Below are 16,036 nucleotides of genomic sequence, written 5' to 3'. Positions count from 1 at the left end.
TCTGATGTAGGTACTGTACACATTGTTAAACAGTGCAGCAACCTCACCCTGTAATAACAGACGAGCAAAACCTAAATCCAGTGATAACACTGGGTGCTTTCAGTCTCTATGGTATTTAATAGGAAACTGGAGCTTTCATCCTCTTGGCTTCTAATTTTACTTGATTCTTACTAGAAAAATTCATAACAAAAAATAGTCTGTCCATCTTTTACTTGACCAAATCTTACGTCCCCTGTAAATGGATTATGCTTTAAGCATGGGAAGACATGATTTGAAGCTTTTAGACTAAATGCAAGTTATTTATTAGTAAATTTTCCACTTGTAATAAACAGTGAATTAAAACCTTAAAATGATTAAGTGCACACCCAGGACGTAATTGGAGGCTGAGCATGCAGGGTGAGGACTGACAGTAGCAAAAGCCAACGTGAGAATTTTTGAACCCTAGACAGGATGTTTAAATGTATCCTAAGGAAAGCAGGTATTACAAAATGAAAAAGATTTTCCGTAGAAGTGAGGTTTTTTTTCCCCTTTACGGTGCAAGGCAGTGCTTTTTCACTCTGCCATGCTTGCCAAGTTGCTACTGAGCAAACCAAAGCATTTTCTGCTGCAGACCAGATGTTGCAAAACAGGCTTCGCCTTTTACTGCTATGTGGAGGCTTCTTAATCAGTTTCTTAATGATCTGAATACTGTCTGCTGTATTCTGCAACTAGATTTTATCTTTGAGTATCTCACAGTGGATGATACTTTTTTTTTTTTAATGGTTCTTAAAAAATTTTACTTCAGTTCTACTCTCCTTCACCCTCTCTGAAAAATAAACTGTTAGTTTTAATTATAGAAATACTGATAACATTACACATTTGATCTTCATAAGTTTTTGTGTTTATTTTTTAAAATATATTTACCTTTGAAGGATTACAATGACTCAGTCTTCATTTCAGTGGCTTTTAATTGACTCAGTTGGATTTTGAGCAGTTTTACCCTGTGTACCATACTTTTTTAATACAACTGATGCCCATTCTTGGTTATGTTCATTACAGTGTTGTGCACGAAAGACTACTAATAAAATGCAGTTACGATTTTCCCCTGCCCGTGTCTGCTGCTGTAACGTATATGCTGATGGAAAGCAGGAACTGAACCAGGGCCCAATTTCCATGAGATTAGAGGTAGCCAGGCTGACTGTCTCCTTTCCCCTGCCCCACTGCAGCTATGGCCACCCCTATGTTGTTTAGATATTAGTTGCTCTTTTGGGTTTCAGGTTACAGGAGCAATTGATCTGCGTGACCTAGTTTAGAAAGTATAGGGTTGGCAGTAGAAACCTAAACCAAATGTATACCCTCCAGAGACAAATCTTCAGAAAACGTTGGCGATTTTGGGGCAGTGCTTGCTCCTGTGCTGTGCATGCCGGTGGGACAGCACCACCTAACGGGCTTCAAATGGAAGCAGCAAAAGCTTGGAAATAGAAGTCAGCAAAAGCTTCTAAACAAGTGTTCACACTCCCAAGGAAATGCCGAAGCTGTTTTGTTTGAACCTTGCTGCCTGGCATTGTGGCAGGGAATTGCATCGCTCTGTCACAGAAATTCGAGTTTCTGAAGGGTAGAATCCAAATATAGATTCTGTTTATTTTCGATATACTGTCTGCTCCTATAGGAACCCGTGTGAATTCAGCAGGCTTACAGGGCTTAAAATATTATGTGTAAGGAACACATAATGAAATCCGGTCTTTCATGTGCAATTAAAAATAACAATAAGAGAAAGTTCATACCTCTATGTAATCAAAAATAGGTTGTATTGCAAAAAGCATCCATATGAGTAATTTCTGTATCAAAGCCTTTCTCATTAGTCTTTCTCGACAGTAATAATATAGGTAAGAACCCAAATTCTTCAGTTGAAATTGTATTTAATATTAATTATTTTTCTGTTTCTATTCTGTTGATTGGGTTTCATTCCAGATTTCAGAACTAGTTTGCACCAACATAGAAAACCTTTCTTTCTTTTTTTTTTTTTTTTTTAAATGTTACACAATTTGTGTATGGTGTGTGTGTGTACGTGCTAAAAGCAAGTTTATGTTCTTCTGCCTGTTGCTATATCCTATCAGTACTGAGGCCGTACTCTGTCTCTGCACATCACCTAATGTCTCACAGAAACTCTTAATTTCTTCTGAAACAGACAGTGAGTATGTTTGAGTTGACTGTATGTTTAGAACTGGAAACATAATTAAGAATGTAACTCTTAAATATTTTGCTTGTGTGGAGGGGACTGCAAAATGTTGTCACATTTTCATGAATCTGTAAATGAAATCTACTTAAGACATTTGAAGATGAGTATTTTTTGAGTTTACTGAAAAATTAAATGTAAAACTTCTGTGGTGGTAGTGGGATTTTTTTGGCTGTTTGCTTTGGTGCTTAAGGAGGTCCTTCCATCGGTTGTGCTTTTCATTGCTGCTGAGTTGAACAGTATGCGCAGCATCTCTAACATCTCCTGCAGGGTCTTTCTGTTGTGTTTTAGTTTTAGGTATTTTTGAAGTGTTCTTTAACAAATACATCTTGTAAAAAATCAGCATAGAAACATAGTACAAAGTGCAACAGTTTTATATGGTCCCAAATAGTTGTGTATTGTTCTGATGCAGAGCAAACGGGCTAAAGCGCTGTTTGTTCAATGGAAATGACTATTCAGTGCTGCCGGCTTCCCTCTACAATATGTCACGGGAACCTTCTCCAATCATTTTAATCGTAAACAATGCTGCTGCTTCTTGCAGTGGGTTAAACGTATGCAAATTGGAACCTACTGTTTCATGAGTGATCAATTCTTTGTTCTGAGTGGCAAGAAATGGTGTACGTATTGCTAAGATACTGCAGGAAACACACCCAGCGTCTTTGTTCAAAGTATACACATCTTTTGAAGGTGCTGTATTTTAGAGAATACTTTCCTGTTTATCTTATTTAGAAATGTACGTTGCTCTAAAATGATAAGAAAAATTACTCAACAGAAGAACATTCACCATTTCTAGTGAAGACGTTGAGTACAAATAGAGCTGTGCATGCCACCTGTGGTAGCAGATGGCAGCCATTCTCAGCTTCTTTTTGTGCTGAACCTACATTATATGCAATAGTTGCCTTTATGTTTTAATAAAAGTTTTTTGAAAAATCTACAGTGGCAACAAAACACAGCTGTGTGTGTTAAAGAGGTAATTTGCAGTGAAGATAAACTTTGAAATGAAGGTAAAATCTAAGCTGGAATGTAAAGTAAGCTTAAAAAGTTGTGTTACAGGCTTTAATGTAAATTTATGGGGTGCTTTTCACTTGTACAATGTTGACACTCGTGTTGCCACCCAGTGGATAATTGCTGCTGCTTCACTGTGAGAGTCATTGGGGTTTCCACTGCCAAAGCTGTGCTTGGGAGGGATTTAAGGAACACCTGGAGTCTCTGATTTCAGTACGCCGTCTTATGGGGTTACTGTTGTAAATTTCTTAAGCTGTAACTGAATGTGCTTCCTTTCTTGGCAGATGTCTTCTAGGAAATTCCCTACTGGTACTCCCCAGCTTCTGCTCTCCCTTGCGATGAGAAAGGTATTTGAGGGCCCAAATGAATGCAACAGACTTATTTTAGTTAATCTTAAACATGATTAGGCTCATTCCCAAAAGATTAATTTAAGAAAAATCATTCCAGTGTTCCACTGTGTGGTGCTGACTCTCAAGGAAGAGCTGGAGTGCAGTAGGCAGGTAGGAGGTCAGTTTTGTCAAAAATAAGACAACCCTCAATGTTCTGGTGGTGAGCAGCAGGTGGGGAACATGCAGTTAATGCATTAATGTAACTGATGTTGGTGATATTGGGAGGAATTCCTATGATTCCCAGAAAAAAAGCGTCAGTTAAATCTAGCAATTCAGTAATATTCTTCCTCATAAGATATCTGATGAGGATAGGTTATCTTATGAGGAGAGGTTTGTTTCTCTAGTCCAAACTTTCAGAAGGGAAGAAAGTTAATTTCCAAGAACTGTGGCGGAGGTCCGTGCTGTTATGTTTGTGCTTTGTCTTCAGACTGCTTTCATCTTCCTTCTGAAGGCTGTGTAGACTAGTGGTACACTTGTTTTCAAAACAGGCAAATACAGCAAGAAGTTGTGATTATAATGAATGGGTAAATAGAGTGGAAAAAGAAAATGGCACACTAAAATGCAAGGGGGATTTAAAGTCGTTCCATATCTATTTGAAGGGTTAGTTAGAGAAGATAGAAGGAAAAAAAAAAAAAAAAGCAACTAGCTCAGGGGCAATAAGGAGCAGGGAACCTTGGGGAGAGAGAGAGACTGGCTGGCCAAGAAAACTGTTGTCAAAGGAAAAGACTTTGTGAGGATGAAGTAGACAATTGGTAAATTCACAGTGACTTGACCAGGGCTATTAAAAAATCTATATGGCTAAAGAATGTTTCAACTTATAAATAAAAGGAGAACTAGACAAAAGGTGGATTTTTCATGCATCTCTAGAACAAATTAAGAATAGTTTAGGTGTGGTGTCCAAACTGAGACGAGCAGGACAAAGAAACTGACAAGGTAGGTATTGGGAACTGGGGCGTGGAATTGGAAATTTTAATGAAGTCAAACCATAGCTATCAGATAATCTATGGGTTGAGTTCAAACACAGTGCATTTGAGAAATCACGAGTCTGATGGCAGCTTTTTTTAAATGAAAATACTTTGAGTTGGTGATGATCTCATTTGATTAGAGAGTAGCAAATGTAATGCCTCTAATTAAGTCAGCAGAGGGAAACTGATTATGGCATCAGTAGGGCTCTTATTCTGATGCAGAAGTGTTCCAGGCTTCAGAGAAGACTTTAAGTGGATGAAGATAAATGGGAAGTAAGGCACAATGGAGTGCAACTTGCTGTCATACTAAAATAGAATATTTTGCCTATTGAGAACTGTTGGACTGGATGATCTTGTAGATCTTCTCTACACTTGGTAATTCTATGATTCTATGAACCTGATGCTTTAAGAAAATTGTGTTTCCTTTGTAACGAAGATCTGGTGTCAGATGTTAAAGGGTCTGATAAGGTGCTAAGGGGAAGTCTACAGAAGACTCGCAAAGAAAATATGACATGAGTAAGATGTGGCTGTAGCAGAAGCAATACTGCTGTATTGGAAGAAGTACTGCGCTGAGGGGAAGCTAATAGTTGAATTATTCTGGGGCTGAATTCTAAAAATAATAAAATTTAATAATGTTCTTATTTTTGGGAATGAAGAAGCTGTGAAAATGTCGTGATGTGAGGAAGGAGAGGAGGAGTGTGCTCTGTTACAGAAAGTGGTGAATGATTCCAAGGTTTGAAGTTGTGAAGAAAAGAAGGAAATCCAACAATAGAATATGGAGTTTGAGATCAAACCAAAAAATAAAGCAAATAAAGCAATTAAATGAAAATGGTGGATAGAAAGATATCTCCAGCTGAATTGCAAAGTACAAACACCAGTGTATGCCCTTCTGGTCATTTGTTTTGGAAGAGGATGGATGCAAACTGGAACCAACAGCAAGAAAAGTCACAAATTAAGCAATGTTAGAACTGCCCCATGAGAAGAAACTAAAGGCTTGGGGTCTTTTGTTCGGGGGTTGTGGGCAGATATGACTATTTGCAGTTAACTGAGAAGCACACATGCAGAGAAGAAGAGCTTTTAGGGGTAAGGACCGGTTTGAATCAAGAGCAGATGGGTGGAAGGTGTTAATTAGGAAACCTGAAAATTTGATAGTTTTTATTCCTAGTAAGATCAGTAAGATTCTAACAAGGGTGGTCAGATGGATTAGGAAGATGCTTTGTTACTTTTAGAATGAAGTGTAATAACTCTGTGAAGAGTGTATGGTGTGCTTCTGATAACCCCAAACCAAATGCTAGTTGATGACCCTGGAGATGTCTTCAAGATTTATATTTGTAGAATAATGGAAGTTTTGTGTCTGTAGAAGATGAAGAATCTTAAAATAAATAAACAGAATTGGGAGTATTCTGGGATAAAGTCTACTTTTTATTTATGCTAGTAAGACCTTTTTTTTTTTTTTTCATTTAAAAAATGCTTAATTGTATGTGATTATGACAAATTGAATCCAAGATGGTGCCAATATTACAAGGTAAGAAAAGGTTAAAGAGAAATTGCCTTAGTGCAAGATCACAGGGGATGCTGTTAGAATTTGAGGGAAAGTAGAACAAGACGTCTCACTTCTGATGCAAATCTTGGGAACTAAGAGCTTGATGTGAGTATGGGCATAATAGTGTCATTCTACATTCATGAAAATAGCTTTACAAATGAAGGAGAGGCAAAGTGGGGTCAGTGCAATTCAAACACACGATGACAATTTTAGCCTAAATAGAATGCTCTTTGTGACTGGATGAATTAATTACTGTAAGACAGTGTTCTTGCTTGTCATTCTGATTCTTTCTGCTTGTTAATCACTCCTAAATTGTAGCTATTGCAATAATATTAAGATTTATTAGTTACAAAATTTTGCTAATCCCTTTTCTAGTTTAGTCTTTGTTCACGTATTAATGTAGATGTTTTCAAATGTGTCTCATTTTACAGTTCTACTCTTTGTTCTCTGTAGTATTTTCTGCTTATTAAGTATTATTGTTCTACTCAAACACTGTATGGCTATTTTGACGATTCTGCTTTTATAGTCAAGCTTAGTTTACCTATCAAGCAAAGTTGTATGAAGCAAAATTCATTACATGCTCATGCTGAGGAAGAGATTAAAATACGAGAGTAAGTTCCAGAAGAAACATCTGTAGAACGATTTAAATTGACTGTTTGTGACCAATTGATCCTGAGTTGTGTTTTCTGTATTTCCCTCCGTAATGCTTCTGACAGCACTAATACACGTTAGGGAACTTGCTATCTGCTGGAGTTACTGATGTGTGCTGCGAATGGCTCGAAATTCCACGTGCTGTTCATCTCATGGAAAATTTAAAGCACAAAAATAGCAAAATTTCCTATCTGTTATCATGAATTGTAGTGAAAAGGAAACAGGTGATAACAGGGAAATGTATGCCCACGTATTTGTGCAGGAAAACATGTTTTTTGTTTTAACAGATCGCTGTGGCCTTACCAAGTTTTTTCCTCTTTTTTTCAAAGGCCTATAGATCTTGTGAAAAAATAATCGGGGATATTAATCTTCTATTTATGCAAACCATTCTGTTTTCTGTCGCTGTGGTTTTTTGTTTGTGTAATTACAGGGAACATTTGCATGAAAATAGGATTTTAAGACTTGAACAGCTTTTGATGCTTTTTCCCAGATACACAGAATAAACCACATTTATTGTATTTGTAAACTAAAACAACAGTTGCATTGTAAAAACCCTCGCATGCTTTTACGCAGAATTATTAATGAATATTTGAGAATATGCTACAGGAAGATTCCCCCAACTCCCTGTCCTGTTGAAAATATCTACCAGTAATGCAGTCTCCTCACACCATCGTGTCTCTTTCCAGTCCTGTTAAGGTAGCCTTCTAATTTCTGTGGCTGATGAAAATTCATTTTCTGTGATCATCTGTTCTGTAAGACAAAGTAGGATCTTACGCTACACCAAATCTTTTACATGCAGCTGAAGTTAGCAGAAGTCATTTCAGAGCTCAGGAGGTTTTTCAGAAGATCTCAGTAAAGACTTCTATGAAGAAAATAAAATGGTTTTACAGCAAAAAAATAGATTCGTGGTGAAGGGAAAATTCAGAAATGGAAAAAGAAATCCGGAAAGAGAATTCTGCTGTGGATGTATCTCCTGGCAAAAATTCCCAGTTGCTACATGCAGTACCTCAGGCACGAACTGCTCACTGCATCGCTGCACAAATACCAAGGAGAGGGGCAGCACCTTGCGCTATAAGTTTGCTTAAAGGAAGTTGAGTATTTGTATCATTCTTTACCAGTAAAGTGTTTTAAAATTTCTTGTATGATCTAAAATTAATTTATTTTCTGCAGTGCGTGTTGGAATTTGAATTGCCAGTTGATACCATTTTTAATGTTTAGTTGTGCTTGGAGTTATGTTTACTGTTTTAATGTTTTGTATTGTATTTATTTAGCATGTAGTGGTATTTAGTGTTTAGTTTATGCTTTCTGTACACGAGACATGCATTTTTACTACTTCTTTCAAAATACTGCTTTCATACAACAAGCAGAACTTTAGATGATTTGTATGTACCGACTGCTTGAAAAATGTGAAAATCCTATTATGAAAGAAAATAAATGTTATGGTGCTGATTAAACGCACATAAATACAGTGAATTTTACTAATTTATGTTTGAAAAGTAAGTACTGAACTTTAAATGTATGCAGATATTAGTATCTGTAGCTACAGGGTTTAAGTATGTCTTTGTTTTTGTTTTTAAAAGATTTCCAATATTGGGAAGCTGAAAGATTTTCTTCTTCAACACAGAAAGGATTACATTAATGCATACAGGTAAGTGTGTATTGTGTTTAAATTGTTTTGATATCTTCTTTTAATACATTTTATTATTTATGAAGTATACCACCCCAAAATCTATAGGCATAATAACTAGAAACAAAAATGTGGATTGCTTATTAATTGGCTCACTTGTGAGCTCTTTAAGAAGAAAAAAAATGGCCGTGACTGAAATGCAGCTAAGAATTTGAGTAAGAGGCTTTTAGGCTATGTTCTGTAACAAATCAGACTGGAAGTCTGAGCCTAGCACTTCTGAAGGGTAGAATAAGTTTTTGAAGTGGTTCCTGAGACAGAAGGAGAATAGTTTCAGTTGCCCCAACCCAAGTCCAACACTTTAGAATTGACCTCTTGAACCCCATTAGGTTCCCCTGGACCCACTTTTCAAGCTTGTCCAGGTCCCTTTAGATGACATTCGTTTCTTCTGTTGTATCAACTGGACTCTTCAGCTTGTCATCAGCAAATTTGCTGAGGGTGCACTCAATCCCATTGGTTAGGTTACTGTTAAAGATATTGAAGAGCCCCCATCTCAAAACTAGTTGATAGGCGTCCACCTGCACGTGGAGCCATTGACTTTAACCCTCTGTAGCCATCTGGCTGTGGCCATCTAACCAATTCCTTATCTTTTAAAGCAAAATGATCTGTCCACCCTAGTTATGCACAGGGAAAGAGGTGTTCTCCAGGGTTCTGGGACTACATTTTTTCATTTTGAGATTCATGGTTCAAAAACAACAGATCCCAACCAGGTGTAAAATAGGCATAATATAGAATGTGTGCCTAATTAATGCATCCTAACTGGGGTGCGTTAAAGAGCTGGGAAACACCCTTTGGAAAAAAGCCAATGAATTTCTAAGAAATGAAGTTTCCAGATTGCAGGGTGCAGCCATTTTGAAGGAAATGTCAGAAAATGTCAGTTCATTCTTGAAGTGACAACAGTAGATCATTGTGGCAGTGACCTTCCTGGACAGGGGAAAAAAAAAAAGCTTCAGGGTGCTAAATATTGTTTTTTACAGCCATTTGAGAATAAAGTTATGCATGTTGTTTTACTTTGATTCATTATTTTTGTATATCTGAATGAAACAGTGTAAGCTTTCCCCTTTGAAGATTCTTCTGTAAATCTCACCATTTCCAGTGTTGTATTTCTCCAGTCCATCAGAATAGTGGCAATATTGCATGGCTTAAGTCAGCCCTGTCTGCATTCTGGTTCTGTCTGTAACAAAACTTGCAGCAATCCAGGTTGAGAAAGCACAGTTTAAAGACATCTATCTGTTGAAGGCACAGAGTCCCATATTGATTTAATGCCTATCCAGAAGGCTTCATAGATACAAAATAGGAGCATTATCTGGACAGATATTCATCCCGCATGGGAAAGGAGTAGGAGCAAGTGAACCCTCTGCTGTTCCTTAGGCTCTGTCTGTGTTGTAAGAGCAGTCTTTCTGAGAAACAACTCCTTAAGTCTTGAAAGAATCAGTAACAGTGATGGCAATGCTGTACGGTCAGTCGTACCAAAAGGTGTCCTTGGGACTCTTCTGGCACCTTCCCTGAGATTTTGAAAGCAGTTTTTTTGCTATTGCAAAAATGAAGTCTCAAAAGTGAAGATTTTGAAGCACTTTGGAAATGTGAGGCAATGAGAGCTATTTGTAGTATTAGTGAAAATGAGTCCTATGTGGAAGGCATACGAGAAACTGCCTTTCCAAGCAGCAAGCAAAAGTAGAGTGTGTGTGTGTATTATGTCTGGCTCTCTGCTTTTCAGTTCCTTTTGAAATAGGTAATGAATAACACTAGGTGGAGCTACCAGCTGAATACTGAAATAACTTCTTGTGTGAAAACTTCATGTGAATGTATAAGCTAAGAAACTGCAAATAATTGCAGGAAGAACAAACTGTCAGTGGATAACTTCTAGGTTTTATTAGCAATGTGTGCACAGAAGTGAGAACACGGAGTACAGATTTTGTCCAAGCTATTTTGGTTTCTAAAAACTGATAATGTTCTTTTTGTAAACTCTTTTAGCCAGTTATCATGAAATTCTCAATGATTTTTCCCCTCACTGCTGTAGGTATTAGCTAAGGAGAGGAAAAAAGTGTCATTTCCTTTCTTAAACAACAAAGTAATAAACTGAATCTCATCTGTTGGCAGTTGATCTTGTGCTTAAAGGTCAGATTTAAATAGTGCTGTCAAATTCCTTATTTGTGGATACAAGGAGGACCATAGCATCCATACTGTCAGTCTCACAGTCTTAACAAATGCTTCACTCATTCAAGACAGCAGTTTTAATAGCATAGTTAAATTACAGGGAAGATTTTACAACATTTTAATACAAAGAAGCTATGCTGGGAATTTATGCAGGAAGCTTAATTCTGGCAATGAAATTTGACTGCTTCATTTGCAGAATGAATTCTTTAGTAATATTTCTTGAGGGGGCATATATAAAGTGTTCTGCAGAGGGGATATCTTTAATTCATTTTTAGAGCAATATTTCTAGAAATTAGACAACTGGAAAAAGGATTAATTGGAGCTAAGGTCCAGAGCCAGTTTATCAAGCTTTAAGTATTCAGCTGAAATGCCTAAGTTGAGCCCAGAAAGCTCAAGAATTACTAGTTGCTTGTTCACTTCCTTTCTTCTTGATATGACTGTCAGCTGTAATGTATGAGAGGCAAACCTTAAATGAGTGGTGGAGTGATCTAAGCTTACTCGTTTTAAGCCATTGCATCTCTATTCTTTCCTGTTCATCAGGATTCACTCTCTTACCTTTACACTTTGTTTTTTCAACTTTCTGTTGTAGGGAATTTTTCTATTTTGTCATCTTTTCTGTTGTATCCTATCTGCCATTACTCTCCTGTGATTATAACTTCGGAAAGTTTTAGTGGTGCCATCTTCCATTGGCAGCACAAGTTAGAAGACTGATTTACAGAGAGGTACATATAGAAGCTCTTCCATCAAACGTCTTTCCAAATGTATGGTGGTGGTTCCTTTTTGTTTATTTGTTTTTTTTTTTTTTAAGGGAATGTTAGAATTTTATTCCTGCTGAATTGCAGTCTTTAAGGACTTTCCTTGCAATGTAACATCAGCAAATGTCTGTCTTTAGTGAGAGTTAGTGATGAACAGTTCCTTTTAAAAGAAAAAAAAAAAAAAAGAAAAAAACTTTTGTAATTCTATGAAGTCCAAATATCAAATACTTCTTTGGTAAGAATTATCTCTTCTTAATAATTCTTCTGTGGCAAGGTGGAGGCAGGAACTCTTAATTCCTGCATACATTAGTGAGATGTGGGTGATTTTTTTTCCTTGCTAAGCAAACTGTTCATTCTTTTGAGATAAAAATTGTTACTTGCCTTTGCTTTTTTTAGAGTATTATTGCCTTGTGTTCCATATGTTCTTCCTCTCTGTATATTAGTGTAATAACATGCCTACAGAGCTTTCTTTGGTGAGATCCTTTGTTCATTCTCAAGTAAGTTGTCTGATGTGAACAACTTGTGTCTTGCCTTTCATTATGAGCTCTCATGTTTTTGATCATTGAACCATTTGATGATTTGTACATTTGTGTTACCTATTGTTCTAGGAACTCGCATTATTGCATTCACACTTGGGTATTTGAAATGTTCCTCTGTATCCAGTTTCTCCAGAGGAACTTTCTAGGCTGAGATAATTCAAAGGTCAGCAGTTATCCTTACTGTTCTAGTTTAACCGGACATTGGAGATGAATTGAGAGTTCTGGATTTTGACTGTAGAACGCCTCATACTTGAAAGGGAAATCTCTGAGAGGAGATCTTTCTTTCAGGGAAAGAACCACCAGTCTGGATGTGGCTCTGGGCAGCCTGGTCTGGTGGTTGGCAACTGTGCATGTAGCAGGGGGTTGAAACTAGATGATCACTGTGGTCTTTTTCAACCCGGGCCGTTCTATGATTCTGTGATAATCTGACATCTCATTTACTGACGTTTGCAACTGTAGAGGTATGTATATAGTTTATCAGTGTTTGTTGTGCAGGTTGGTTCTGAGTAGAATTTATTTATTATTTTTATTTCCGTGAGAAAGGTGGGATGGATGGCTTCTGATCTTTACAACATCCTTTTGTGGACCTTATGTACAGTTCAGTGTTTGAACGTTTCGTATGTGGTTTACATCAGTTAATGTGCTTTGGAAAAAGATGTTAATTATTTTACTTATTGTTTATACTGTTGGAGCTCAGTGATCGTTCCTTCGGCACAAACATTTATCTAAATCCACTAAAGCTGGAAAAAAAGCCCGATAAATCAATTACATGTTTGTCAGCTAATAGGAGATCGTTGAGCATGTGCCCTGTGTTTTCTGGAGAGTATTCCCTTGATGTAACCAATAAAAGAAAATCAGTAACCATTAAAAGATTCTAAAAATAGTCTCTTGATGGTCTCCCCCACAATGCCAGCCTGTCTTATTACAATAACTTAATTATGTTTTTATAAGAAGCAGTGAAATGTGTAGGTGACCTGTTAGGACTTTAGAAGAAAGTCTAGCATTGTCTTCATGGGTGAATACACAGCATTTTTCTGTTCTCTAGAGCTCTAATGTCGAATGGTTTATTGTTTTGAGTTTACTAGTTTCATACATCACATCTTAGAAATAATCATTCTTCTCAACAGCATTCTGGAATTTCTCAGCAGTATTTTACAAAACTGAAAATACTGACTCAGATGTGCCTGTACTGCCTGCTGTAGTACCTGAAGCTTCTGCACAGGTTGTGAGATGTTCTGTCATTTGAGAAGCTTTTACCTTACTTCTCTATTTTGTAAAGCATTACTGGAAGAAAACCAAGTTTTTCTGCTTGGTTTAGTGTCTTCATTGAATGAGTAAGCAGAAAATATTTCATGCACCAGCAGAAAGAGTTACTAATTCCAAAAGCTGATGTAATGACTCCATAGACTTTTCCCTGTGCTTTTCCAGCAAAATAAGTTCACACAAATGATGCATTGGAATGAACATAGCTGACACTTATTCAAAAAAGGGAACAAGCAGGTCGTTCTTAACACCTTGACTTGCTTGCTTTTAGGTATGTCCTTCAGTGGAGATTCTGTATCTTTCCTCTGCTTTTTCTGTTTCCTTATCTATGCTAATAGGTTTTTTTATTTTTTTATTTTTATTTTTCCCATTAGCTTGTTTTGTTTTCTCTTCAGTCTTTACTGGAATCAGTGACTACAGTGTGTTTAGACTTTCATATATACTCTTTTTGGTCATAGTTTTTCCTCTCCTTTGGATGCTGTCCCATCTGGTGTTGCAGTGAGTTGTGGAACTGAAACAGTGCTTCAGCTGAGCTCCAGCCTAATGCTAAGGACTGCAAAAAAAAAAAAAATGACCTTTTATCTGCAATGGGTTGTGCTGCATTTATGCATCCCACAGAAATTATCACTTTTTTCTGCAAGTTCTTGTTGTTTTGTTTAGTTCATGATCCAGCATGATCCCAGATGTCTTTCTGAAGTGCCATTTCCTAATTGCTTGTTCCCCATTTTCACAGAATGTTCAGGTAACTAGTCCTGCTGCAGCAAAGAGCCTTTGAGCATTCCTCATTCAAATTCTTTCTGCCATTTCTCCAAGTTGGCAATATTGTTTCGTATCAAAGTCTTGTTCTCTTAATGCAGCTTTAATTTGCTGGACTCTGTGCCCTTGCAAATGTACTAAATGGGAACTTGGATAGTGAAGTGGAATATACATGCAGGCCTTCAACAGGGTCAGATCCAGGGTAGACTGCTGTGGAACACAACTCGGTATGTCCTTCTGGTTTGGTTTGTAACTACTCTGAGTTCAGCTTTCCAACCCATTTCATGTCTAAACAGTACCTGTTTCTTCTATTGCATTTATTTGCTGGCAGCTTATGAGAATCTCATGAGAGGTGGTGGCAAAAGCCTGTCTAAAGATACATAGCAGTATAATCCCTCTGTAAGACCTGGTTCTGCGCCCCAGAAGTAGACTACACTTATTCATGTCACGGCTGTCGGTTATTTTTTTTTTGTTTTCTTCAAAGCACCTACATTCGATTATTTATATATATACACTTTTATATACTTAAGTATAGTGTGTGTGTGTATGTATATATATATATACACACATATTATATATATACCTAAGTATACTCATATACTTTTACAGTACTTAAATATATATATTTGGACCAAGGGATTGTACGTTATTTGCTTTGTTTTTCAGAGCAGTGTTTTGTAACATTCCTTTTTTAAAATACAGATGCTGTACTTACATCCACCTAGAACTCTCCTGGCAGTGAGGATAAATCCTTTAATTTGATGCGTTTCCTATTTTATTCCAGTGCCTTGTCTCCTGTTTCTGCATACTATATGGATATGCGTTCACCTGGATATTTTTTTAAAGCCAGTTTCCTCTCCTATTGCACCATTTGTAGATGAATAGGAGGAATATATCCTCTATCAGTTTTACCTTCAGCATTAGCTCAGAAGCACTGCACCCTGAGATAAACTTGTGCACTGACCTGGATTGCCCAGTACTTTTCCTCAGGCGCTCACTCACTCAGCATCCTGTTATTAAAATAGCACTTTGTGCTTGCTATTATTGATGAAAGTATCAATTAAAAATTGTTACTTTTTTTCTGAAGGTCAAAGGTGCTAAATTGGGCTCAGATGATTCAGACAGAAGTAGTGATTTAAATGGAGTAGTAACAGCAGCTTAAATTTTAACTTAGTGATGAAAGTTAATGTAGAAAAAGCCAAGAACATCTAGGTTTTCTTCATTCTATGCATATAGTTTTATTTCTCTACTGAGTAGCAAGCCAACATTTTCTTTGGTCTTTCTCTTGTTAATGTTTGCAGAGTAACTTCTTGTTATCATTGGCATCCCTTGCCAGTTGTCTTATCCTGGATTTGACCCTTTTCTGATTGCATCCCTCCATGCAATGTTCCTTTAGAGTTGTCAGTAGCAATCAGTCCTAATTTGCACTTTTTGTATTCTGCTTTATTGTGTTTGAACTCAGTGAAGAGCTCTTGAAATAGCATAGTTGATCTCTTACTGCATTGCCTGTTCTTCCCTTTGATCAAGGGCAGAATTGCAAGGTATCCCAACGTCATTTCTATAGGAAGACTGCTGGTGCGCCTGGACTCTTTTCTGTTTCATCTTAAGTTTTGTTTTCTGTGCAATTCATCTTCTTAATTTATGTATTTTTATTTTTTAGACTATTGGCATCTGCCTACTTGATAGCCACTGTCTTTTCCTTGCTTTCCAATACCCCTTTTTAAGAATCACAAATAACCCAAGTTGCTTTCCAGTCCACATTTCTCATGAAGCTTTCTCCAGTTGATTAGAATAAACATCTAGAAGAATTTTGCCCTCTCTTCCTCTTCTTTATCTGTATTCAATAGCCAAAGCTTTTCTTGTGCTCAGGCTAGTTCTTATGGTTGCTTCTGGTTCATCTGGACTCATGTGATCTCTCCTGATTTAGTGATGCAGCAGCTCATTGCTGTGATAATGTCACTGGTAGTACTTCTAAGCAAGTCTTTGCATCTGTGACATATGGAACGCACTTGGTTTAATTGTTTATTTGTTTAATGGTTCGTGGTGGTGGTGTTGCTTTCCTCTTCTTTGGCCTGTTCTTTTTAAAGTAGTGGTTCTTTCTACAGTAAGGTTAG

General features: G+C 37.1%; 1 protein-coding gene across 2 annotated transcripts in view; it reads left to right on the top strand.

The window, feature by feature from the left end:
- Positions 1 to 16,036, top strand: part of STX18 (syntaxin 18) — a 140,146-nt gene that overhangs the window by 102,400 nt on the left and 21,710 nt on the right. For both annotated transcript variants that reach the window (XM_042870860.1, XM_042870859.1), the window contains one exon: positions 8,349 to 8,416. In XM_042870860.1, coding sequence (XP_042726794.1) covers positions 8,349 to 8,416 — 68 coding nt within the window. The remainder of the gene's footprint in view (positions 1 to 8,348; positions 8,417 to 16,036) is intronic.

This window comes from Lagopus leucura, unplaced genomic scaffold, assembly GCF_019238085.1.
Source record: "Lagopus leucura isolate 7727_CA_CO unplaced genomic scaffold, USGS_WTPT01 Super-Scaffold_100004, whole genome shotgun sequence".
Lineage (NCBI taxonomy): Eukaryota > Metazoa > Chordata > Aves > Galliformes > Phasianidae > Lagopus > Lagopus leucura.
This window is presented reverse-complemented; position numbering and strand designations above follow the sequence as displayed.